Here is a 26,447-nt window from a genome sequence, read left to right on the forward strand (position 1 = left end):
ATGATGTTTGGAAATTTTGCATTCCTAACCATTTTGGACCATGGACCCAAAAATGAAACAAATTGTACATATAGGTTTTTCTCCTCCCATGGATTCTCAAAATCTACCATTAGAGGATGAGAAAAATTTATATCTCAAGGCTCAAGCTTCTAATGGGCTTGTTAATGCTTTGAGCAATGTAGTTACTTATGCAATCATGCCTTTCCGAAGCTCTCATGAGTTATAGACAAAGCTTCAAGAAATATATGTTGTGTATTATTGAGGATGGTTGTATTCCCTCCACTTCCGTCTGTGATGAACTTGCATCCACTTCACCACCGTGTGGCAAGACACAAGGGAGTGCTAAGGTCAGTGGTGATGAACGTTGCAATGTTGATAATGAATTTATTATTGATGATCCTTCATCTCTATCTCATTGTAACACTTCATCTTTAGACTTAAACACTTCTAGCACCGTAAATGATATACATGCTTGTGTTGATAGTCTTTGTACATCTCATGGTGATATGCTTGCTATTCCTTATTTCCATAATAAAGGTATATCTGGTTCCTCTAGTATTTGTGTGACTAACAATGTAGAGGAAACGGAAGATACTATGTGTCAAGTCGAGGCTTCATGTAGCTCATTATCTCCATCATCTCTCGGTTCCCATATAAGGCTTCTACGATATCTCCTACCTTGGAAGATTATCTTTCGCGTGATGATGAAGATGAAGATTACGAAGAAGAGGGGGATGGTGTTGCCTACTTAAACAAAAAGGGTGAGTTAGTATTTCATGCTCTTTGTAAAGATAAAATTGCTTGCTCTAACTTCTTTGAAATCCTGATTATTGCTATGGAGAGCAAGAAAATTATCGGGAAAATGCAAGATCGTGAGTGTAATTATGCTAATAAAATTGCAACTCTAAGTCGAGCTCTTGAAGAAGAACAAACAACCAAAGAATCTTTTGAGGTAGATTTTGCTCTAGAATTGCCTAAAGTAAAGGAATCCAGTTTTTGAAGTGGCCAACGAGCTTGAGATTAAAAAAAATGATGAGCCTCTAGTTGCAAATGATAAAATCTGTGAAGATTTTGAAAACCTCAAAAATGGCTTAGAAACATTAAGAATGTGCTCACCAAACTCACCGAGTCGCATGAGCAACTTAAAGCTTCTTATCTAAACTCGTGTAGTGCAAAAGAAAAAAAATCCATGCAAGTAGCGCACTAAATGGATGGTTTTTTGCCCAGTGGATGCGAGGCACCAAACACGCCCCTAATATTGGTCCCCTGAATCACCATGTGGTTCTTTGTTTACGAGCTTCTGAACTTGCACATATTTTTTTTCAAGGCAGCCACAGCCCAAAGATAAAGGTAAGTTTGATAAAGGTAAGTTTATGAGCTCAGATAGATCTTCAGCTTTACTTGCTGCAAAGGCGTGAATTTAAAAAAAACTCTGGATAAAGCAGGGAGAGAGATTGGCCTTCCGAAATAAAATTGATCTGTCTGATCCCACAGAACAACTGGCAAACATTTTTGAAGAACGGTATGAAATTCAGGTGTTGCTTCCATCAACATGAGCCCATTACATATTTCTGAAGAATGAAGACCGAAACCTAGGTATCTCTTCTGGAGCTTATATATCTACTAAAAAAAAGTCTGACTCTCCTGTCAAAGTATCAACGGGAACAAGAACATGAAGACAACCCCTGTCTTTCACTTTATTGATATCAGAGATGCAATTACAAATTTACAATGAGGTATCAGGCCTTTGTTTATGGGATAGGTACATGCCTTAGCTAAATGGGCTCTCGAAGATACGATGACAGCGTTTAGTGTTCACACACAAAAGGAATCCAGATATCCTACAAGACATACTTAACATGACATTCAAGATACAACAACAATTATACACATCAAAATCTTCTGAAAAGTCCAGGAATACCTAATTACAATTACATACATAAAATTTGCGCAACTAAAACTTCAGAGTGGAATGCCCCTCAAACTTCAGAATGGGTTACCACATTGGCAATGTGAAAAACTACTGCTAGCAGCAGATTCTTCAGACAGATCAGAATACACCAAAAAGTGTGGCAGCGGCAAACAGCAAAAACAGTACTCCTCCCAGCAGACCAACCTGGTGAGATATGCATTTTATCGTAAGCCATATGAACTAAAGCCAAGCTCTCAAAATTATGCAAAAAAATGAGCCGAAGTGTTGATGATTAATCTAAACAAGAAGCAACCAGAACTAGCAATACACTAGTTGCAGTTGCATTACAATTTATGCTTGTACTCACGAAGTATCTGAAACTGACGACAAGCCAAAGCATGAAAGATCGATCATAAGTATTTTAGCTATCTTACCAGTTTCTCGGACAGGTAGTTGGCTAGGAATGCTCCTCCAATAATCGCAAACAAAGTTGCAATCAAGTGTCCAGCTATGGCCCCGCTAGCAACGCCCAAAGGGGACTGCAAAAATAAGAGCCCGGTTTATGATTAAACAGAGCTGGACCAACTAATCAAGCAAGCGATGTATCTATGTGCTGAACAGACCTGTGCGGCACCTAAAGCAATTGTAGCCAGCATAGAGCGATCTCCCCACTCCTACATGTACAGAAAGTTCGGCAATCGATAAACCATTGTTCATGAATTGACAAGATTTAACATCCGAGCTTATGCAGCTGTAAGTATTAGACATATAATGTTTCTGAGGATGAGAAACAACTTACTGCAAAGAAAACAAGACTAAAGGATTTCCAGATAATCGCCAGAGGACTGGTGAGTTTCTGTGAAACCTACAAAGCAAACAACCTTTCAGTAAACAAAAGATGGCAGGAAGGCATGGAACTTTCATCACTTCAAGTCTGTCTGGAACACAATTGAATAATTAAATTCACAAAAGCATCACATGCTAAAGCAGCAAATCTTTGCTTGGCCACTGCATAGCTGCTGCAGATTTTCAGGAACTTAAAGTAAAGCAAAAGATTTATGCTACATCCGTTTGGAAATAGGTGATGTATTAGAAAATGTATCGTCAAAGTCAAACCTCTCTAGTTTTGGCTTGCAATGCATAGCAAAATATCTAGATTGGGCAAGTGAAAATAGTAACATCAGATTTATTATGAAACAGAATTCCACAATACTAGAACTTATACAATGTTTTACTAGCTTATTCACATGAAAAGTAATGGCCAAAGTTGCATACTGGACGGTGAGCCTTTATACAGGAAAGCATGACAGAATCGAAATATCTGGAAAGAGCAACCTTTTCCTTAACAAGCTCCTCAGCTTCAGCTAGTTCGCCAGATTCAGAGTTTTCTTCAAGATTCCCATTTGTATTATCTGGAAGTGCCCATGCATCTTTAATTGATTTGAAACCAAAAAATGCAAGGAGCGCAACTGCTGCATATTCTCCTATTGGCAAAGCTGCAGGAAAACATGTTTGTGTGTATGTCTGTTAGTATATCTGAGTGCAAAGCATAACACATCTATATTACAAACCATTTTGCATCAGTAACAGAGTAAGTGTTGAATTTTCTTTAAAACACAACCAACTGATTTAGCTAACAAGGTATGTAGTGTTACTAACTTGTTTGAAACTGTGCTGGTACAGACTGAAAGATCCGTCCAATCACGACGCTCACGATAGTCATCAGGGAAAGAGCAGCCATTGACCCAAGTAAAACCTGCTCACAAAATGGACATAATTAATCACTAATTCAACATTAAAATAGTTAGCTAGGAAATCAAATATTTCTCTACAAATGATAAAACTAAAAGCAATGATATCATCATCAGGAGACAAACATATGAATGACATTCAAGTAACCATGATGCTGGAAATGACACCTCAAGACTAAATCTATGAAAATGGTGGCATAAAATAATAATTCCCATAGATATGCCAGTTGAGACAATTATGCCATGTGAAATCGCTAAAATAGGTATCAGTTTATCGAAAATGGCATACTAAGATACAAACGTGTCTTCCCAAATTTCATATCGAATGCATCCTTCGGCACGGCCAGATGCATCTATTGCCATTCCCCGGTAACCTCTGCTTCTACAACCTCACCTCAGGCTGCCGGCCTGCCACCATCAGTAGCTAGGTTCAGGGCTTCTGGCACAAGTAAAATGCTACAGGATGGTGCTAAAGTCTAGTGGCAGGTTGTGTGCTAAGCTGCGATTGAAGTGCCTGTAAGTGAGACCACAATAATTTATGCACCATCAAAAGCATGTCAAGGCCCCTACATGTAGTTTGATATGTGTTTTATCTCGTTGCCTTTTAGCACATAGTTAGGAATGAACTCACTTTCATTGATATCTTGAACTCTAGCTACAAAACAGTCTTCCTGCTCTAGTGCTCTTGGATGGATCAAGGGTATGTCTTATGTTTACAAGGGGTTATTCTCTGCTCAACTTTTTACACAAATGTAAGAGCAATGGCCAGTGATCATAAGACCCCTCCACAGAATCCCGTTACAAGGGCATGCTAGTCTTTCATATACACAAAACGGCATAAACCATTATATATACTATTCTAGCAATCAAGATGAGACTCACAGGGAAGGAAAAACTAGATTAGAGGGGAAATGGAATAACTAGGCAATAAGGTGTGACAGATGTAAAATGTCAGGGTCCTCGACATACCAATGCTTTCTGATACTGCATAGCGAGTAGTGCAGCAATGAAAAATGTCTGCAATGACAAGAAGGGTCAATCTGGTCAAATTTCTTGGTTTACTTGACTGTATTAAACATACCAAATAAGCATCAACACAAAGCATAGGATGTTCGCTGATTAAAGGTTCCAGACGAGGAAAAACACTGGCGCAATATGTAGCTACAATTGATGGTGATCTAACGTCTAAACTAAACACAGTATCTGTCAATGCAATAAAGCTCAAATCTTATAAACTGACAATCAAGTTCCCAAATTCGTAAGAGCATAACTCACAATCAGAACTGCAGATCAAGCTGCATGCTGCTATGTTACATGCTATACATTACACACCAAGGGTTCATTATATCAAGCTTCTACTCATGAGAAGAAAGACTCCACAGAGGGGTGACTCTGAACTTTAGCATGCTCAGCATGAGTATTAATATATAGCTACAATTGATGGTGATCTAAGGTCTAAACTAAACACGGTATGTTATCAATGTAATAAAACTCGAATCTTACAGATCTGGCAATCAAGGTCCCAAATTCTTAAGAGCAGAAATCACAATCAAAACTGTAGATCAAGCTGCATGCTGCTATGTTTAATGCTATACATTACTCACCAAGGGTTCATTATATCAAGCTTCTACTCGTGAGAAAAGACTCCACAGAGGGGTGACTCAAAACTTTAGTGACAGAGCATGAGTATTAAATCTTAAAAAAAGGACTGACAACAAAGAGTGTATGTGAACCCTAGACTTGAAGCAGGCCACTATGAAGGAAATGAGAATAAATAAAAAAACTCTTTCTAGAGGAGGGTACGAGACACGATCAAATGTACCTAGAGGGATAACAAGAAGAGAAAGAGGCCTACGGGAATGGGTTATATACCTTATCTCCAATCTCCGATACGAAAATCAGTGTAAATGCTGCCGTGAAACCTGACTTTGCTAGCGCTGCTACAACTGCAGATGGCTGTCCTTTAAAGAAAACAATGAAAGCAGATGCCAGTGCGCACAGAAGTAGCACCACAGCAATAGCTTGAATGTAACGATAACCCGCGAGTGGTTTTGCTCTGCCATGCATTGTCCACAGTATAAGCTCAATCCCATTTGTCAGAGGCCAGGACAAAACTTGGATGGAAAACAGTGAAGGACGAGAACTCACGGTTCATTTGTACTTTTGGTACCAGAGCTATCCAACTGTTCTCCATGGCTACCTGCTTGATCTCCATCATAGCTCCCAGCTCCAAGGTTCACATTGGATGTTTGCACTCTGACATCATGCCTTATTATTGGCTTCAACAATGACAACGACCTACATCTTACTGTTATAATGAAACCATGTGATTAAAAAAAAGATAATATACCTCACCAAGATTGAATTAATAATAACCTAAATAACAAAAAGCCATGATTCTAGCAGATTGCAATAAAGAAGATTCTAGACAGTGTTATGCAAGTCCCCTTTGGCATAAATACAGAATGGAAGTGCATGCCATGTAGAGGTTGACGTGCATACGGATAACTGAGTGCACAATGTGGAGAGATCATGAGAGAGCACAAACTTTAGATCATGTTGAGCGCTTCCTTGGGTTTCCTGCAATTGCAACTGCGCTTTCATGCTTTGCTATTTCTTCTAGAGCGCTCCATCAAGCACAGTGAGGACAATGCGATTGAGTGTGTTCGGTCATTTCATCAAGCATGTCAGAGGCACAACCCGTCACCAAGAACCACTAGTCATTTCGACGATGAGACGGGCAATGCAACAGAGTCAACCCGAATCTTGCGCAGCAGAATCGAACCTCGATGTATGGATCAGATTTGGATTTGGTTACTGGCAGCAGAGAAACGTCACGCAATCCATAGCAGGCTAAGGGGTGCTTACCAAGGTAAGAAGAGGAGACAACCCGGGGAGCACCCGAGCTAGTCCAGCAGAGGGCAGGAGCGCTGCTAGTGGAGGAGAATTCCAGCCCGCGGTGTGCTTCCGTGGAATGAAGGCCGGCAGCGGCGCAGGCTAGGTGAGCGTGGCTTCTCCGACGGGAAGCGGGCTGCGAGACGCACGGGGGAGCCGCCGCCGGGAGGAGGAGGGCGTGGCGAGCCGCGTGCCGGCGAGCCGCCGGGAGGCCGGAATGGCCGCACGCTCGGGATGCCATGGGGACGGGGACTCCTCGCGGTTTTTGAGATAGGGTTGCGTGGGCATCCGACGGTGGGAAGTACACCAGAGCTGAGCTGAGCTGAGCTGAGCTGAAGAGGAAGCTCCGGCGGGCCAGGCGAGCTGAGTGAGTTGCCCTGTGAGGCTGTGAGGCCTCGTTTGGTTGTGGAGTATTCGGGGGATTAGCGAGTATTATCCCGGGTCAACTTTCAATCCCCGATTTTCCCTAATCGCTCGTTTGGTGCTAGCGTTTTGGCCAATTTTAACCCCGCCTATCCCCGCGTATCCCCGTCCCCGGCCCATTTTCCCTCTTGGACGCAATCCACGACCCTGACCCCGTGAATTATCCCCGTCCCCGGCCAAGCGCAGGGTAACTGGCGACGCGACGACCGGAGACGGCGGCCGGCGAGCGGAGACGGCCTGAACTGCGGGAGGGGCGAGGAGCTGCGGGAGGAGCGGATCATCGATCGGGCGAAGCCAAACATGGATCTTGTCGAGCTCCTCCACATCGCCCCCGTTGTTGAAATCTGACCGGTGCTGATCGCTCGCAGGAACTTCACCTTCGACGGCAAGGTGCGGGCGGTGCAGGAGGCGGAGTTCGTCGTGTATGAGGGCGAGGAGAAGGCCAGCCTCTACACCAGTGAGTTGTCCGCCGCTCTAGTCTGACCCCCTCCCGGCCAAGCTGCTCTACTGACGGCTCGCCAGTTGTGCCTCTCTCCCCTCCCCTCTGCTACAGTAGATCGTGAGGCTTGAGAGGGCGGTCGAGGTCTTCCCCCCGTTTCGCCGGCGCCGCCATGGGTTCCCCTTCCCCTCCGCTCGCTCGGCGGCGGAGGGGTGGGGAACCCCGGATCCGTGCGTGCGGTGTGTAAATAGGGTTTGGAAGTGTGTCGCCGGTGTTGTCGCTTGCGAGGGAGCGGCGGCGATGCTTCCGGCGTTTTGGTCTTCCCGAGTCCGGCTCCCTCTCGCCTCGCCCCGGGCGGCGGTGATGGACCTGTGGGAGTTCCCCGTGCGCTTGTCATGGCGGCGATGGCGTGCGTGTGTTCCGGGGATCCTCTGCCTGGGCCCGTCGTCGACGCACCGTCGTCTCCTCCTTCGACGGTGTGGGGGCTGCCGAGATATGGAGGCTATGGAGTGGTGCGGGTGGTGCTGCTTCGGAGGGTGAGCTGCGGCTTGTGGTGGAGGGATCTGGTCCTTCCCGGCCGGATCGGGAGCGGTGCAAGATCGGCGCGTGTCGCCGGCCGACGATCGTTTGCGTCCCGGATCCGGTCCTTCGGGGCTGGTGGCTATTGCGGTCCATCGTCGCCTTATGGCTAGGGGTTCTTCCTGCTCCGAGGGCTGCTGCCGAAGCTGGTGGTGTCCGGCTTCGATGGCGGCGAGAGGATGATGGATGTCTCCGGGTGGTTTTCCGCCTGTATCCACTTTGGTGTTTCTTGTATTTCTTACTGTTATGTATCCTTGCTACTTTATGAATACAAGTTTCTACTTTTCAAAAAAAAAAAAAAAGCTGCTCTACTGTGTCAGTGTCAGTTTACTTCAAGGTAGATGCCATCTTGATCTGAAACTAGATGCGTACTACTTGGTTCACCACTGGACGAATTTGGGTTCTACAATCTAACGTGCTTCCATAAAGCTACTTGGTTCCTATCTGTTCTCAACTTAACATACATAGAAGCCAACACCAGTGTACAAATGTCTGAAGTAAGGACACCGTAAAAATATTTGCTAGCTAACCTGCTCTCGTGTAAGACCACTGATTGCAAGTCACTGGCACTTGTACAATAGAATTACTATTTATTTGTCAAGCTTATTAATACTCTTTTGACTACTACTTTTTTCAGCTTTAGTGAAAATTGGAGACATGGAACTTGCCATTTAAAAAAAAAATTCTGAACTTTTCTAAATAGCTTGTTTACTCTATTTTAATCGCACTAGTCTGCAAAAAGAATATAGATATATTTCCTAGACTTTAATTTGTGTATATGCATGTAAGCCTGATAGGTTCCGTTGTGCTCAATAAGGCAATTCTAAACAGAACTTGTGTATATGTATTATTTAGGCAAAGATGAAATGGTTGCTTGTTGTTTCTCTACTGACCTGTATATGTTGTACATTCTTGTTTGGTAATTAGCCTGATAATTCAGATTTTATTGTAACTTGTTTGGACATCCAATTTATCTTTCTGTCCTTTTCTTAATGCATACCTTAGCTGTGAACTGAAAAGAAGCCATGTCTTCTAACAAATTAGTAGTTGTCTGGATCGACGCGCACGTTTGGAACCCGGCAACGGGCGAGGTCGATATCACACCCGTCCATGATTGCACTACGATTAGCATCTAATATAGCAATTAGTTTATACACTGATTTTCTCTGATTTAGTACGTTAGATACGCATGGTTATACATGGACGGCAATGAATGCGTTTGCATGTATACTGGCCCATTGTCTTTAAGATCTGCTGCTGAAGTCTCTGAAACAATCAGCGGTACAGGTTCGTACTCTGCACACAATTTTAATACGCATCATGCATGCATGCTGGCTCACTTTCCCCTTCCTCATTAATACTTGTAAGTGAAGATTCGATGAGTAAACCTTGAGAAGGCCTGAGGCTAGTCATAGTGCTAGTATCATAATGTAGTATCATGCATATTGGTCCCACAAAAATGCTGATGTGGAAGCTAATTAAGGAGGAGAGAGGAGATTAGAGTAACATAGGTAGATATTGTATCATAGCGCATGTCACGAGAAAAGTTAATGTCAAACAAATCTTGTGCACAAATTTGCATTGAGATTCTAAAAAGCAATAAATATAGCATGACTATGATACTACTTCATAATACTAACCACTATAGAGATAGTATCATACACAAGTATCATATGCATGATACTACTACATGATACTTACCACTATGACCAGCCTGAACTGTTGGCTAATAATGATCTTTTGAACTACCAGCATCCAAGCTTCAGTTCATGCGAGCAAGCAAGACGCGCGTAAAATACTCAAAACATATTTTTTTTTAGTATTCTCAAGGAATTCTAAAATAAAACTATCAGCATCCAATTTTGATAGATTTTTTTTGCCTCAAGGAATTCTAAAATAAAAAAATCTGCCAATACTTTCTAGCAAAAATGGATTTGTAAGATTGAAATTTACCTCGTAATACTAAAAACATAAGTACAACACATTGAATAATGATACAAATGACTTTGTACTAATCTAAATTAAATATTGTGTACTAATGATTTCCTGTTATAGCACTAATTTTGAAGCATTATTTCTTGATATATGAAAAGATCTGTTGGCGGCTATGACAATTAACGAAATCAAACATTTTGTACTAGTGCTGCAGATGGTAAAAAATGTGATTTTGTGCTAATCTAAAATGAACATTTCGTATGTGATTTTGTACAAATTCAACTTAAATGTTTGTACTAATGGTTCTCTATTATAACAATAATTTTTGGAACAAATTCTTTTAGTACACGGGAAGAGTTCTTGGAAGCTATCAGAATTAGATACGTTGGAAGCTGTCACATTAACCAATGGCGGTGAGAGTCAAAGTGACCAATTTTGAAACAGAAAGTTTTAGACACCACTTTTTAATCAATGGTGCATACACAAAATGTTGCATATAAATTTAATAAGATGATGATGCTTCATCAAACTCTGCTTGTATTTTACAGCTTATTTAATTCGTTCAAATTAACTGATCTTCTTTCAGATCATGTTCATATGATGATTACTGAAAAAATACAAGCTTAGTTCGGATCTAGATAAACATGAGAAAAATAGAAAAGAAATATGTACATATTCACTAATCCGTTTGCAAATCAGATCCACAAGATTAAAAAAAAAATACGGCATTTAGTCGATGAGATCTGGACTTCACGGGAAAAATAAAAATAGATGTTCATTTCACCACTCAATCATTTTGCCGGTTTAGAATGAAATGAAGGAAAATGTGTACAAAACGAACAGGCAAAAGGAAACCAAATCAAGAGAATTGGGCTATATCCTACAAAGAAAAATGGTGGCATAGGTAAATCATGGCCAGCCGAGGTCTGCTCGTGCCATAGGTTTGGCCTGTACGTGAAGCAGCGACCCACACCAAACCTGCTCGAGCATCTTGGAGAAGTCAGGCCTAACACAGCGTCGGCTCTTACTGATTGGCAGCGATACGGCGGTAGGCTACCTTGATGCTAGCTTGGGTCGAGGAGTACCGCTGCCAGAGGAACTCGCTATCTACGAGATTGGACGGAGGAGCACGGCGACCGGAGGAGCTCGGTGCAGGAGCATGGCGAAAGAGACGACGTTGGCGAAGACGTCCGGCGCATTGTTGCCGAGCGAGAGCGTGACCCCTGCCACGGCCGGCGGGGGGCGCAGCGCGGCGGAGAAGTACTCGGACGCGGTGTCGCCAGAGCTGGGCCAAGGTGGGAGCCGCTTCAACTCACCGTTGGTGGCCGCCGCGCCCCGCCAATAAGCCCTCCTCCGCCGCCCGAGCTAGCACCGCACTGCCGCCGTGGTGGGGCATGCCGGCCGGCCAGGAGATGCGCTGGAGCTTGAAGGCGCGCATGCCGGCGAGCATCTGGACGGCCGGCCTCAGTGGTTGTTGGGGGTGAGTGACTGAAGACGAAGGTTGGAGATAGCTAGGAGGAGTAATGTGATCGCAGTCAGGTGTCAGACTCTATTTCTTTTAATACGAATATGCATCAATACATATCACATACAGGCTAGGAATACACATGCTGTCAGCCACCTGACGCTCTCTGATTGGCTGGTTTTCGTCCTCGCGGGTTGCCAGGTTCCGATAGGTATTTTCGTTGTCTGGATGATTTACTTCTTTGTATTCTTGTGCAAAGTAAGAAGCATGATATGGTAGTTGCATTATGTACGTCAAAGGCAGGAAAGGAAAGTTATAAAGACATCGGCAACAGAGGGTCTTTCTTTTATTGACAGGAAGAGTCCGGCATTCTCTCCAACTAATTCATTCAGTGGAGAGCTCTCACCTTGTTGGGAAAACTTCAAGGAAATAGAGTAAGATAAAGAAATTGTTACTATGAAACCTTTGCATATTTGTATCCAACTGAGGTTTTGGTTGGAGGTTTAGATTGGGACCTGAGGTTCCGTGGGTTTCAGTTGTGAGTTCATCTCATGGGTTTCAGTTCTTAAACCTGTGGCCGAGTGCTTCTGCCGCGCCCAACTTCGGCGTTGCTTGATGTCGACGGTTTTGAGCCGGTTCTACTCTTCTTCAGTATCGGTTGCTTGAAATGATGAACTTCTCCCAGTCGATGTGGAGGTACATCTCGCCGCGCGCATTGTAGATCACGTCGACGATCCACCTGCAGCAGTGACAGCCATCCTCCCGCAGATGCAGCGAGTCCGGGCGCTCATCGTCGGTGACGAAGTCGGCGAAGTCGTTCGGCAGCCTCTGGATGCCGTGTGGGTCGTCCTTGAGGACGACGATGAACTCGAACAGCACGGGCGCCTCCTCGTCATGCATGTCCGACGATGAGGATGACGATGGCGTCGCAGGTACTTCCCCATAGCGTCGGTTGGGTGGATACGACGGACTCTGGCAATGACGTGGTCGAGAAAATGGGCGCCGCCAGCAGGCCTTAAAAAGGCTCGGACGCCACCTCACATTCAATGTTATGTCACCGCGACACTGCCCACTAGCGCATGTGCGCGGAACGCGAGACACGCCATTAACGCGGCCCTGAAAAGCTATAGCACGCCACCCGTAAGTTATGCCACGCTGAAGACTAAGCATATGTGTCGCTGCCAGGCGGGCCGGTGTGAGAAGCGTGCCAACGACCGAGCGGAGCGCATTGTCCACGCAGACGTAAATGTGCCGCATATTTGGGTCGCGTTTGCGTCTCGGCGGACAGGTCGAACACTATGCGCCGAGCCGCTGAGATGGAGTACATATGCATTTTCGATCCACGTGGTCACAAACATCCATTTGTGTCGCTCCGTTGAAGATGTCCTTATTTCAAGACTATTCTTGATTTCTATTGTCAATTTTAAACTTATGGCTAAACCTCAAATATGATTCAGTTCAGAGTTTTCCGTGTGGCTCATGACAAACAAATCGAATCTTTGGTAACGTTTGTTGATTTGTCTTGCTGATTGACATTCCGTTGTGCACCAATAATCTCTGTCCACCAAATAGCTATTTTTAAAAGCTGGGATTAGGGATGGGGTTTTACAGGGATTTGAGGGGATTGGGTGGAGATAGGGGTATCACCCAATCCCCTAGCAGATTATCCCCACTGATCCCCGTTAACTCCACTGCCAAACAAGGCCTGACGGATTTGGAAGCTTCAGTAACTGCTATCTTCAGAGAGCTGACATGGCAGCTGTGTTCCTCGCAACTGCTCATGTGATTCTAGCTTAGCTGGCAACCGTGCTGTAAAAATTCCTGCAGTTTTTCCCCTTTTCTTTTTGTCTTTTTGGGAATTAGAGAAGAGTGCCATTTTCTTTTACCAGACACCCCTGCAAACATCCTGTAACACTGCATCTTTTTAACTTCTTCGAAGAATGAGAAGGCCCAAATTAACACGTGGTGGCAGGATATTTCCAGCGCAAGTTCAACCATGTATATTTATCTTAAGAAATATATCTGGAAGATTAAGGTCCCATTTTAAATCAAAATTATTATGTGGTTTCTCAATAAGAAGGTGATTTTAACTAAAAATAATCTCAACAAACGGAACTGGCATGAGTGCACTAAGTGTTGTTTTTGTAATCAAGAGGAAACAACACAACATCTTTTGAAAAAGTGCACTTTTGGACGTAATTGTGAATTTATCACTACGCCCTGTACAATGCAAGGTGCTAAAAAAATAAACCAAGCATTTTATTAAATACCGGAGCTTATTTGTGTTAGGAGAGATGTCTACTTAGAAATCGGTTTAGTATAAATAAACACCGGTGCTTAAGTAAAAAAAAATCAGTTTATTTTTATAAACATCTCCCTAAGGGCAGCCACAGTGTGGCTTATACATGGACGCTAGGGATTGAATCCCAGCCGTTTTGCTAGTTCCCCGTGGGGAAAAAAAGAGAGCTTGCTGATTCAGTACAAAATAAGGCTGCCAGCGCTTGCTGCATGCAACAATTGCCAATTTAAGCGCCTGGGTTAAGCGCCCTGCAGTGTGGCTGCCCTAAACATCTTGCATTGTACATGCCTTTAATGATTTTAAGTTTGCACCCATCTCAAATTTACACCGCAATAAACAGTAAAAATAACAGCCATCCCACGGTCCGCCATTGCCACCAGCACTAGCATTGAAGTTTCTTCAAATAGCTAACACTGGAGTTTCTTGCAAGAGGGACTGCCATTGCTGCCATCTCTGCAGGGGGATCAAAAGTTTCAGTATCTCGCACGCCCATAAACATATGTGTACCCTTGATTCGTCTAATCCAGCAGAAGCAAGCCAACACAGTTGTCTTGTACTACTTATGAAGAAGCTTCTTGATACCGAGACACTTGTTGATTTGACATGGCATCCATCAAATGCTAAATTTTCCGGAGCATGTTCATGTATGTGTAACTTGAGAACCTAACGAACAATCGCCTGAACCTACAAGAACAAAAGGAATATGTTGACTTTCGTAAATATAATGCACGGCCTACAAAACCAACAGCATTGAGAATTCTGAGATAGATAACCGGAGCTTCCTTAATTGTTGGGCGTGGCATAATTTGAAGTTGAGAAATTGAATATTGCAGTTAGTACAGGCTCATGTCAAGCTGCCAACAACCTGTCTACCAGTCAAACAATTTGTCCTAAAAACGGAACAAGTCTAACCAAAAAAAATCTAGTCAAACAAATTACTATATGTTTGGCAATGTCATCATTTCTTCAAAGGGGGTATTACACATAGCTATGCTATGTTTAAAATCTTATTTCACTTGATAAAGGTTATGAACTGACCTTATGATTCTGCTGAGGTCAGAATTTCTAAACAAGGCAACAGAGGTTATGTGTCAATGTAGAGAAGACTAATTATACTTACCAAACCCACTGACTTCTGTGTGCAGCCATTGCCTCAAAGGTTCGGGATGGGCTGCAGTTAACTAAACAACATATTGGTTGTTTTGAGCTTGAAGAAATCAAAGAAGATAGCCAGATGTCAACTGGACCACTGTACTTGCGGAACATGTTCAGGCTTACCTACATTTCCAAAGAAACCATAATCAATAGTCTTAACTTTAAGACGCTAGTTTCATCCAAGAAAATCTATGGACTATGGTACATGAGCACATCTGTACTGCTCAGAAAAATAAAGGATGGAGGCCATAGTAATTTGTGCAGTACAAAGACGGCCTACATTTTCAGATATCAAACTGACTGCTATTGTTCAAACTGCGCATAAGAACACAACTAATTTATTGTTACCCATGTCAGATGTCATTCAGTTTATAACTAGCTTAAGTGCCAACAACATTGATAAAAGAATAAAAGGAGATGGACAGCGTGTCAATACATCTTTCAGAGAACTAGTTTGATTATGGAAATGGTGAGATGAATATTTTAAGCATACCATACAGAAAATCAACAAAATATTCATATGCTCTTTCAGACTGTAGAATGAAAGGGATGATGATCAAAGCTCTCGAGAAAAATCCTTACAAGTTCCCAGGCTTCAATGTTTCTTTGCTGGTTCTCATGAAGAAGCTTGCTGTTCACAAGAAAAAATATGCTGTTTAGACTCTAGAACAATAGACTAAAAATATACCACATAAATATAATAGGCATCTGGATGTAATCCAAACATGTAAAAACCATAATTAAAACAAAAAAAGAGAGAAACTAGTTAGCGACAGAATGAGCACAGCTCACTGCAACCAAAAAGAGATCAGAACCTGGTATTCTGATGTCACCGGTATGGACATCCACATTGTAACAGCATTGTGTGAAAAGAAAAGTGTAACAAAATGCTAATATGGTATACGCCAAATTTGCGGCAAGTTGGCACCACAAGAATTAGTCTGATTATTCTATTGCAACCGTCTTTAAATGAACTCATATATGCATGTAGGGGATGGAGTCGTGCTGTAGCCCTTTAGTATGCAGAGGGGTGTTGAACAAGTTGACTGACCTTATACCATGATGAACGTCGCAGTGATTCGGATGACCTGATACTCCACAGGAATCAAAGGTCACAATCTAAAACATCATGAAATATTGCAGTAGTAAGTAGGGACAATGGAAGTAAAATTAAATGCAAATAATCACACTTTAGAGGTCCAGAGGAAGGAGATAAAAGCATTTGAATTGCACAATATATGATATACTAGTAACTGTTCGCATAGTGTATAAGATAACATGGCTTTGCTCAGGAACAAGCAGGATTAGCAAGAGGTTGTCAGAAGTTCCTTTGGACATGTATAACAATCATTGACCGGGAAGTATATAAAAGTAATATTGTTGTCGTGGTAAATAGTCAAACTTTCTCATATTACATGTAATAGATGTTCCTTTGAACAAGTATAACACTCATTGATCGGGAAGTATATAAAAGTAATATTGCTGTCATGGTAAATAGTCAAACTTTCTCATATTACATGTAATAGATGATCAACACATTTGCATATTTGTTCCTTCAAGTTTGATGATTTCAAATATGGTGCAAAAATAATATTGATTGGGAAGTATATAACACTCATTGATCAGGAAGTATATAAAAGTAATATTGCTGGCATGGTACATAGTCAAACTTTCTCATATTACATGTAATAGGTGATCAACACATTTGCATATTTGTTCCTCCAAGTTTGATAATTTCCAATATGGTGCAACAATCAAGGAAATCACAATATTACGACCCTGAATTCATGTGAGGACTGAGATGAACTCATTACTGTGTCAATATCCCATAGACGGATCTGCTCCATGGTAAGTTCTGCTAATAGTCTGTGATCCCACTTTTCTTGAAATCCATCCTACAATATACATTGGGTATGTTCAACTGTCACTTGTGTTTGGAATAGTATCTGAACTATGAAAAATGAGTGACCTGTAGCTTTTGATGGTCCAAGACTTCAACTTGCTCAGCTGGAATCTGCAATTATGAAAGTCCTGTTAAGAGCTGAAGAAAAACTTGCTCTCCAAGGGGTACACTATGGAGCAGTGTAGGACTTGAGTACCTTAAGAGCTGCACAGGCTTTGTATAGTTCTTTTTTACGAATATTTCCAAGACCATCAGCGTTACCTATAGAAACGGCAGTAACCACCAAGAAAGATTAACTCCGCAGTCCGCACATGTGTACAAGCCAAAAGAAGAGAGCATTGGTGCTCTAGTATGCACACAATTACATCGGTATTTTCATTACAAGTAACTGATTTCTGGTGGTAAAACGTTTAGGATATATTGCGTGTCGTTTGAGTAAGCCAGGAGAAAAATAACTATTTGGTGCCAGAACATTGAAAAGTAGAAGTAGCTCCCTGTGTTTCTTACAAATATCAAAAACTTCATTTTCAAAACTCAAAAACATGCAAGCACATATAGACGTGTAGTATGTATGTACAATTTTCATAAACACACCTTTTTAGCTGTGATCTACACACAAATAAAGACAAGTACATAAGAATATTACATTCCCAAAGCCTCCTTTGTACTTGAGAGATATGTTCTTTCTAATTTTCTGACAGCCATCGCTGGTAATCAGCAATAATTACTATGGATATAACTTTTGTACATGCATATCAGATGCATGTTACTTCGAAATTGGCAGGGGGATAAGTTATCCAGGTGATGCAGACATAACCTTCTCTAAGACCTCCCACATACAGAGAATGGATCGCAGTTCCTCTACATACTCTTGGATGCAAAAGTGGGTGGTGTGTCCTAATGGTTGATACTAGTGCTAGTACTGTTCAAAGTATGTTTCAACAGAAACTAGTCCATGGGTGTGTTTTCTGTATTTTGGTTGAACGAATGGATAGAGAGCATGATGACTCCTGCACCACATACAAGAAGATGGACAGACTACAGAGAATAGAGACCTTCATTTGTAATAGAGGAGCAAACTTACCCAGGGACATGCACAAAATGTGAATGTTGTGACCTTTTGACTTGAGGAAAAGTATGGTTGGGGTGAAAAACCTGCATTCGTAACACAAGGATTTCACATAAGAGGAAAGCAACCTAAGAAACATGGTAGAACAGGTCAAGGCGCCAAACCGGAGGCGCAACTTGTGTTCGTCTTAATCGAACTACAAACCGATCATTAATCCTTTCATAAGCTGCTCGGTCGCCATTTCAGTTACATGAACTACGCAACTTGCGACCCGAGTCGGACGAGACATGAATTTCGTCGAGCACCTTGCGTGCACGACGCAGAGTAGAGGATTGGAGAGAGGGGTGCGACATACATGGACTCGTCGTCGGGGTGTGCGAGCACCAGGAGCACGTTCCTGGTCCTCCTGTCGCCGCGGAGAGGGGGCGGGAAGTGAGGGCTCGGAGGCAGGCTGTATGGCGCGGAGGAGGACAGCATCCGCCCGAGGGAAACCGCCCACAGGAGGACGGCGCCGGCCGCCGGGACCATCCAGATCCACGCCATGTCGAGTTCGGCCGGCAAATCTGCCACGGCCCTGGATGCGCAGGCACTCGCACACGCCACTGGCTGAAAAGAGGAGCCAAAGACGAAGAGGAACTTCACTGTCAGACCCAACGTGTGCAAGATTTTCAGTTAACGCTTCGATTGACATTCAGTAATCGGGCGGTCGTCATCCCACATACGCGCCTCTCGACGGCTGAGATCAATTCCAGTAACTACTGTTTACTACGAATATGCGTGGTATTAATTGTCAAAAAAAAAACTTGCGTTCTAGGTTTAGTTAAAATCAAAGCTTGACCAAAAATAGAAAGAGAATGTTAGTATTAATAATATCAAGTGCATTCAATTTGAAAATATACTTCATAAAGATTCTAATACGATAACTTTTCATCATACATGTTGATATATTTTTAAAAATATTTAATTACATTTTATAGAGTTTGATTTTGATTAAATCCACAGAGCAAGATAATTATGAAGGGTAGAAGGCAAGATAACCAAAAGAAGATTTTTGCCTCGCAGTCTCACTTTCATTGCTTCGAAATGGAACCAAAGAATCCATTTTTTTTCTCGGAACATGCGAAGTGGTACATATATGTCTCATCATACATTAAGGGGTGAGGATGAAGCAGAGTATCTGCATACCCTGGCCTCCGTGTACACACGTCCCTCTCTGCAGTAGTACCCTTGCACCGGGCTGCAGTGCCTGTCCTCGGAGCACACGCACTGCCCGTCCAGCGCGCACCCGTCGCCGTCGCTCTTGCCGATGTCCTTGCCCACGACCTCGTCGGACCACAGGCTATCGAACAACCCCCTCGGGTCTAGCTGCCGCTTCGCCGCGGCGAACCTTGCCCATCCCGGGTACTTCCCCTGCACGCCACGGAATGCCACCATCCTGTTCTTGGCCCAGTGCGGGCGCGCGCCGTGCTTGACGAACGCCATCTGCTCCACCTCCTCCCACACGTCCTGGTCGAGCCGCGCCGCCGCCGGGTCCGACTCGCGGTAGTAGTTGAAGTCCACCACCACGGAGTCCTCGGGCTGGCCGAGCAACGCCTCCGACCGCTTCACGAACCGGACCAGGAGGCCGTTGTAGACGTCCACGCCGCACATGTGTTCCGCGCCGGCGAGGTCCCGCAGCCGCTTCACGTCGAGGACGAAGGACCGGAATCGCGCCGGCGAGAAGACGGCCGTGCTCTCGTAGAAGAAGAGGCCCTTGTACCTGGGGTCCCACGCGCACGCGGCGAGCAGGTTGTACGCCGGCGAGTGTGCGCAGGATCCCGACGTCTGCATCTTCCCCTGGAACCCGGCCCACGACGGGAACAAACTCAGCTCGCGCGCGCGTGCAGTCAGCTATCGGTCGTGGAGTCAACAGTCAAGACACAGACGACTCGTGAGGAGCAGGTCGCGCGCGCGCGCCGGCCCGATGTGGAACAACCTCTTCTTCAGTTTAATCCAGCCGCCGTGTCACGTGTGGGTGCGTGCGTCCGTCCGAGTTCAATTGGGGCCCACCGTGTCAACCGACGTTTCATTCACCGCGACCGAGTCAAAGAACGCCCCTTTTCAGGTGCGTGCAGCCAGCTTCGGCCCAACGCATCGCACCAAACATTTGGGGACCCACCTCCTCGCGCTGATTTGCGGGCGGGAGTACGAATTGGCTTTCCATGCATCGATTAAAACTTCTCCGCCTGCACGAACCTTCTCTTTCCTTTTTTTTTTGCCTTGCGCCAGCATTAATTGTCGCTGCCCTCTGCCTGCGTGTGTGCGTACGTATCAGCACACCGAGCTTCTTCCGTAACGTACGTATCAGCTGAGAAGTCACCCTTTCACACAAAGTACGTACTATAGTAGTTCGCTTTCGCTAGCCGTCCATTTTTTAATTCGCAAAATAATAATAAAATAATTCAATCCAGCCGCGCGCCTGTGATTTCTTTTTCTAGCGTACCGCATTTTCACTACCGTACGTGCTCACGTACTTGTCAATCGGATACTCCCGCTCAGCGTACCACATTTTCTTTTTCCCGCACCTCCGCGTATATATATACGATCTACTAGCTACTTTCCAACCTTAACACTCCTTGCTACGGAATTAAGCACTCCGTACGCGGTTGCAAGTATATGCATGCTCAACGTACGGCCATGCATTTATCCACTCCTGCACTCTAATAGCCTACTACTCCTTGCACCGCTTCTACTCGGTCTTGCCATGCATGCATGTCGCTACGATGGTCAAAGCCGGATTTGGGAAGAGCAAGCTAGCTAGCTCCCGCCGCCGCCAGGCTCTCACCGCAGCCCCGCTCGCCTCCTGCAACTGCTAGTGCGCGTGCTAGCCTACCCGGGTTCGCTCTCGTCGCTTCGGCGACTATCCCGAACGGGGAGCCTAGGCATGGCGGCATGAGAGATGCTGGGGCCCAGCTATCCAGTTCCACCGGCTTCCTGAAGGCATCGTCGTGCCGGTCTTCTCGCTCCCCCCGCCTGAGATTTCAGGGGAAACCCTAAATCCCGCACGAGATCGGCCAGGGTGTCGCTTTTGCATCGTTTTCCTCTTAAGGCTTCGCGCGCCTTGGATGTTCCGTCGGCTAGTTGAGTGAGTTCTGTGGTTGGATGTTAGCAATAGTAATCTTTCCTTAGTGTGTTCAGAGTCTAGTTAGGAATTTGTTTAGTCGGCAAGGTTCAAGTTAGTCGGTTTGGCTTGCAACGCGAGTTGAGTCCTAGCTAATCTAGTCGGTTGTCTAGTACTAGTCCAACTAGGTTAATTAGGCAGGTCTTGACGTGTTAGATCTGTAGAGTCCAAGTACGAGTAGAATTAGTTTTGCTTAGGTCGGTTGCCTTGGAGCGTGTATATATATACACATCAAGGCAGAGTTTTGAAATCACAAGTTGTAAAGCCAGTTTGTAATGTGGGAAAACAGAAAAAGAAATAAAGAGAGGAAAATTTAGAGGGTGCGACACGCACCCTTGGCGATAAATTTTATCTCCACGTTTGTTCGTCTAGTTTGATGTGAACGATCTTTGGGCAAATCCTAACAATTGGTATCAGAGCGAGGTCCAAGATTTGAAGCCATGCTTGCCCCGGGGAGGCGACCCTACTAGCGCCTCGGGGCAGGCGACCGTCGCTCGACGAAGCGGCCGGGTGGAGCAGGCGTCGCGCTGTTGTTAGCGAGGCGGCGGGTGATCGTTGCTCACTGGAGCAACACGGAAGGGTTGACAGTGTGTCGTCGTTGATGGGAGAGGTGGTGCCAAGGCGTGGTACAGGAGTCTCATCAAGATCGTTGTCCAGGAGTTTCGTCAAGTTCGTCTTCGGATGAGTCCGATGAGTCAAGGAGTCATGGGCGTGCATGTTGGCACGTTGAGTCGTCGTCGAGTCTGTGAGTCGTCGTTGTGTTCAAGTGCTTTTCTCTGTGAGGATCCATTGCAGTTGAAGCGTGTCACGTCGAAGTGTTGTCCGGTGCGGGGTGTCACCGAGGGCTAGTGCGTGCGCGGAGAAGTGTGTCTTAACGCAGAGTGCTCAAGCGTATAGTGGGACGAGGACCAGTGAAGGGGAGTCTCTTTAATGAGGACCTGTCTCTACACGAGGCGGTGTGTGTTCCGTCGGCGTGTATTGCGCTAGGGGTGGCCGAAGGTGTCCGCCTGTCAGCGTGACTGAGAGTCTGGATCATACGTTGAGTTTAAGTCGTTGAGCCACGAATTTGCATGGAGTCAAGACCAGAAGAAGTACGAGGAAACAACAAGTTCAAGATTAGGGAGAGATTGTTAGCAATAGTAATCTTTCCTTAGTGTGTTCAGAGTCTAGTTAGGAATTTGTTTAGTCGGCAAGGTTCAAGTTAGTCGGTTTGGCTTGCAACGCGAGTTGAGTCCTAGCTAATCTAGTCGGTTGTCTAGTACTAGTCCAACTAGGTTAATTAGGCAGGTCTTGACGTGTTAGATCTGTAGAGTCCAAGTACGAGTAGAATTAGTTTTGCTTAGGTCGGTTGCCTTGGAGCGTGTATATATATACACATCAAGGCAGAGTTTTGAAATCACAAGTTGTAAAGCCAGTTTGTACTGTGGGAAAACAGAAAAAGAAATAAAGAGAGGAAAATTTAGAGGGTGCGACACGCACCCTTGGCGATAAATTTTATCTCCACGTTTGTTCGTCTAGTTTGATGTGAACGATCTTTGGGCAAATCCTAACATTGGAGACGGCAAGTTGCTATGCAGCCTCGACTACGACGGCCAGACATGTGACGCGACTTCCGGTTCGGTGGGCTCAGGGTGAAAGCCCTGCACCAACCCCGGTTGATGCTGACGATGGCGGCGCTCTCGGTCGTCGCTGCACTGCATCGGCGCAACACCTTCTCTTCGGCAACTCCGTCGACAAGAGGACTACCGGCAGGTGACGTACAACCCGCGGGAGGCGGAGATGTGGTTCGCCAGGGACTACGACAACTTCGTCGACCTCGCCGCTCCTTCTCCACCACCGGCGCCGAAAGAGGAGGAGGACGACAGGGAGTTCCCCGACGACGGCGACGATGGCGCAGAAAGCAGCGACTACATCGCCTTCTACCGCCTCTAGTTTACTTTGTACTCTCCGTCTTTTGTACATACTCGCCGTCTTTTGTAGAAATCGAATGAAATTTGCCGTCCTTTTATGTTTTCGAATTTTTCACGTTTATTGGGGCCCCGTATCGGGACCGTCGGTCTGAGAAGCCCTTTCCCAAACGTAGGAAGGCGTGCCGGCGTCCCCCATATGCGAGTGTCCGTGCAGCTGCCGGCACCTATCTCTAAGAAAATTTTAAAATATCCGTTGCCTTTTCTTTTATTATGCCTAGTACTACATCGAGCTGGACTGAGATCAGGTGACATGCCTTAGGCATGTCACGTATGAACAGTGCGGTGACATGCACCGTAGGCCATAGGATTGAAAATGGACACACACGATCAAACACTGTAGCGCCCGACTGTAGCTGGTCCTGTAGCACATGAACTATAGCAATATCCTGTACCAAATGTCCTGTAGCAAAAGCACTGTAAATGGTTCCTGTAGCAGTGATATCCAGCCATCTAATCTAGATCCGACGGTGAGAAAAGGGGTGCATGTCACCGCACTGTTCATTGGTGACATGCCTAAGGCATGTCACCTGATCTCAGTCCCATCGAGCTAGCCAGCTACATAAAATTCTGTCAGAATGCCTACATACCTAGCTTCAAAATCTACCGGCGTGCTCACGTACGTGTCGGATACTCCACCTAGCAGCGTACGGCCTTCTTCTTTTCCCGCGCGTCCGCATATATACGAGCTACCTAGGTACGTCTGGAATCAAGTACTCTATGTGAAGTTGCCACTACGTTACCTAGCAAGCAAAATATGCTCAACGGAGCCATGCATATCCACTCATGCAGTCTAATAGGCTACTAGTACTATGTGAAATAGCCATTAAAACATCTCCACTCATGCCCACTATAAGGCCTCCGACGAGGCCGTATTTTGGGCCGTCCTTCACCGGAAGAGTTATCGGGGTGACAGCGCCGAGAACGGCGAGTAGCGGGTGGGCGAGGACGAGGACGAGAAGTGCGAGGAGGACGAGGCCGCTATCAACGCGCGTCGCACATGCATGCAGCCTGGCATCGTCAGCATGGTTTTTTTTTTCCGTCAGCGATGTGGTTGATGACCTAGGCAAGGGTCCTCCCGGGGGAGCTCCACCACCGCCGCTGCCCCTCGGAGTTGATGTTGTCCGGCGGCGAACCGTTGCACTCCTCCGGTGTGATGGTCCATGGAGCGCTATAATGGCGACGGCGCCGCCACGAAAGGCTTCGGGACATTCCATGTCCGGCGAAAAGTGTACTGCGCCTGCCAGAGAGTGTGCTCCTCGTTGACGAGCAGCCAATGCCCCCCCCAAGCCGTCCACGAAAGCGGGCATGCCATTAGCACGGCACAGAAGGAAAAGGCAAGGAGGAAGACGGCCGGTCCGCAGCTGCTGACACCGCTGCCCCATGATGATTGTCCGCTTCACGCGCTCTGTTGCCTCCCTCTTTCCTGCCAATTCGCGTCCATCCGACACCCTTGCCAGCCCCCCATGGGTTCAGTCCTGAGTGGGCCAACCGGCGCCAAAAAAAAGGGGGAAGGGGGCGATGGGCGTGATTTTTAGGCCTTTAGGGCTCTGGAGTGGAGATGCTCTTATCTCCCTCTTTTTCTCTCCCTAGAGCCCCCTTGAGACTCGTCTCTACCTCTCCTTCGGTGGCCTCGTCGGCCGGAGTGATAGGGAGAGGGGACACCGGACCCCCTATGTAGATAGTAGTTTAGGCTTGTTGTGTTCTGGAGTATGGAGTTACGCCGCAGAGATCTAGTGCATCCACACGCCCAAGCCGCATCTGGTGTCCGGTGGTTGTGCTCCGTCTTGCCATGGCGCTCCGAAGGTCAGAGTCGGAGATGGAAAGAGGCAAGAAGGTTACAATCTCTTCATATAAGCTCGAAGCCTCGAAGTACAACCTCCAGATCTAGGTCAAGAGGTCAAGGCCTCTAGTGCCCAAGGTAGGAGAAGGCCGCCTTTCTTCTAAGCTTGTCCTAGCGATGTGGATGAAGAAGGTTTCTTTCCGCCGGCCGATGGGTGGCAAGATATATAGGCAACACAGGAGCGAAGAAGCTACTCCCAAGAGAGCATCCACAACGGCCCTATCTTGGTCTGTTCAAAACAGTCGAAAGGCGACTGCTCACTCCCTCTTTGTCGGCTTCGGTTCTTTCCGACCGGCGATTGAAGGTCGGAATTAACCTCCACACCGATGTGTCACGTGTTCGGATTTTGAAATCCCTCGCTCAATCACGTGTACTACTACCATATATTACTATATATACTCGTTCCGTTCGATCGGGAACAACAAATTCAGATCTTTCGTTCCCTTCTATACCGACAGATCGACCGCTCGTTTTGACCCTCGCTCAATCTCTACCCCATCATTTCTCTCCTTCACAAAAGCGGCAGCTAGCTCGGAGCGATCGAAGCACACCTCCGGTTCAACCACTTTTTGAGCGACGACCAATATATACGTACTACAAATGTTTTGCTCGCAACCTTTCCTTAATTGCTCAGTTTTTTTTTTGTCTTGCTTGTACCAATTCAATATTTCTACGACTAAACACAAATCATACCCACGTATTTCTTTTCCGAAACCTCTCTCTATTTTCTTTCTCCCTAGCTAGCTTTAATATATAGCAGCTCGAACGTGGGAGACTAGCTCAGCTTCCTACTCATCGATTGCCCTGTGCATGTTCATGCAGCTACTACTAAGAGCATCTCCACTCGTCCCCCGACGAGGCCCCCGAGTGACGTTTTTTCCATCCGGACGGTGAAATTCGGCCCAGTCGCGTCCCCGGTTCCTCGTTTTCGTCCGGATTTGGGCCTAAATTCATTCGGCGATCCCAGGCCATCCCGGCCCCCCGGGGACCTATCGGGGACTCCGGACGAGTGAAAAGCGGGGAAGGGCCCGATCTGTCGGTGACTCGACACACGAACCCCACCGCCACCCCTCGTATCTCTCTCGCCGCCGGCACCACCCCGTCGTCTTGTTTCCCAGATTCCGCCGTCCCTCCTTCCCCACCTGCCTATATTCCGCCGTCTTTCGACGACGGCCTATCTGGCTGCTCTTCCGCCGGCCTGTTTTCCGACTTTGGCCTGCTCCTCGTCGCTCGCGGCTCGGGTTGCCTCGACCACGCCCGTCAGGTGTTCATCCATTTGCCTCGCCGGCCATGGAATCGGACGAAGAGGAGGAGCAGATGTTCGTCGAGCTTATGCAAGAAGAGATGGCAGCAGCCGCCCAAGACGACGAGCAAATGATGATCCTCGGTTGCTTGGCAAGCATGTACGCTGGACTGGCAACTGGTCGACGTGGTGGGTCGGCACCAGGTCGCCGGAAGTGCAAGACGAGAAAACGAATGGAGGGCTACTGCATGTTGTACGCCGACTACTTCGCCGACAATTCATTGCACGATGAGAGTGTTTTCCGGCGTCGTTTCAGGATGAGCAGAAAGCTATTTCTGCAAATTGTGTATGCCATCCGAGACTTTGATCCCTACTTCAGATGCAAGGCGGATTGCACTGGTTTGGTTGG

General features: G+C 45.8%; 2 protein-coding genes across 2 annotated transcripts; both read right to left on the reverse strand.

Moving 5' to 3' along the window:
- Positions 1–1,673: 1,673 nt before the first annotated feature.
- Positions 1,674–6,799, reverse strand: LOC124673361 (GDT1-like protein 2, chloroplastic). Its single transcript, XM_047209456.1, has 10 exons — positions 6,532–6,799; positions 5,812–5,971; positions 5,536–5,719; positions 4,633–4,680; positions 3,572–3,668; positions 3,248–3,408; positions 2,712–2,777; positions 2,536–2,586; positions 2,347–2,451; positions 1,674–2,116 (listed from the first exon to the last, which is right to left on the reverse strand). The coding sequence occupies exons 1-10, from the start codon at positions 6,797–6,799 to the stop codon at positions 2,051–2,053; spliced, it is 1,206 nt and encodes a 401-aa protein (XP_047065412.1). The 3' UTR covers positions 1,674–2,050.
- Positions 6,800–13,780: 6,981 nt separating this feature from the next.
- On the reverse strand, positions 13,781–18,368 carry LOC124675376 (probable N-acetylglucosaminyl-phosphatidylinositol de-N-acetylase). Its single transcript, XM_047211449.1, has 9 exons — positions 18,181–18,368; positions 17,841–17,911; positions 16,953–17,017; positions 16,823–16,867; positions 16,668–16,748; positions 15,905–15,972; positions 15,436–15,484; positions 14,819–14,976; positions 13,781–14,382 (listed from the first exon to the last, which is right to left on the reverse strand). Exons 1-9 carry the CDS (start codon positions 18,366–18,368, stop codon positions 14,319–14,321), a joined length of 789 nt encoding a protein of 262 aa, XP_047067405.1. The 3' UTR covers positions 13,781–14,318.
- Positions 18,369–26,447: the final 8,079 nt, after the last annotated feature.

The sequence above is a fragment of the Lolium rigidum genome, chromosome 7 (genome assembly GCF_022539505.1).
Source record: "Lolium rigidum isolate FL_2022 chromosome 7, APGP_CSIRO_Lrig_0.1, whole genome shotgun sequence".
Lineage (NCBI taxonomy): Eukaryota > Viridiplantae > Streptophyta > Magnoliopsida > Poales > Poaceae > Lolium > Lolium rigidum.

Excerpts from the sequence above, each read along its gene's own strand:
- LOC124673361 (XM_047209456.1), bottom strand. The coding sequence starts at position 6,799 with ATGGCATCCCGAGCGTGCGGCCATTCCGGCCTCCCGGCGGCTCGCCGG. Across the intron at positions 3,669-4,632 it reads TGCAGTATCAGAAAGCATTG|GTTTTACTTGGGTCAATGGC; the intron begins GTATGTCGAGGA and ends TTTTGTGAGCAG. Across the intron at positions 2,117-2,346 it reads ACTACCTGTCCGAGAAACTG|GTTGGTCTGCTGGGAGGAGT; the intron begins GTAAGATAGCTA and ends ATATCTCACCAG.
- LOC124675376 (XM_047211449.1), bottom strand. The coding sequence starts at position 18,368 with ATGGCGTGGATCTGGATGGTCCCGGCGGCCGGCGCCGTCCTCCTGTGG. Across the intron at positions 17,912-18,180 it reads CACCCCGACGACGAGTCCAT|GTTTTTCACCCCAACCATAC; the intron begins GTATGTCGCACC and ends TTACGAATGCAG. Across the intron at positions 14,977-15,435 it reads ACATTGAAGCCTGGGAACTT|GTAAGCCTGAACATGTTCCG; the intron begins GTAAGGATTTTT and ends TTGGAAATGTAG.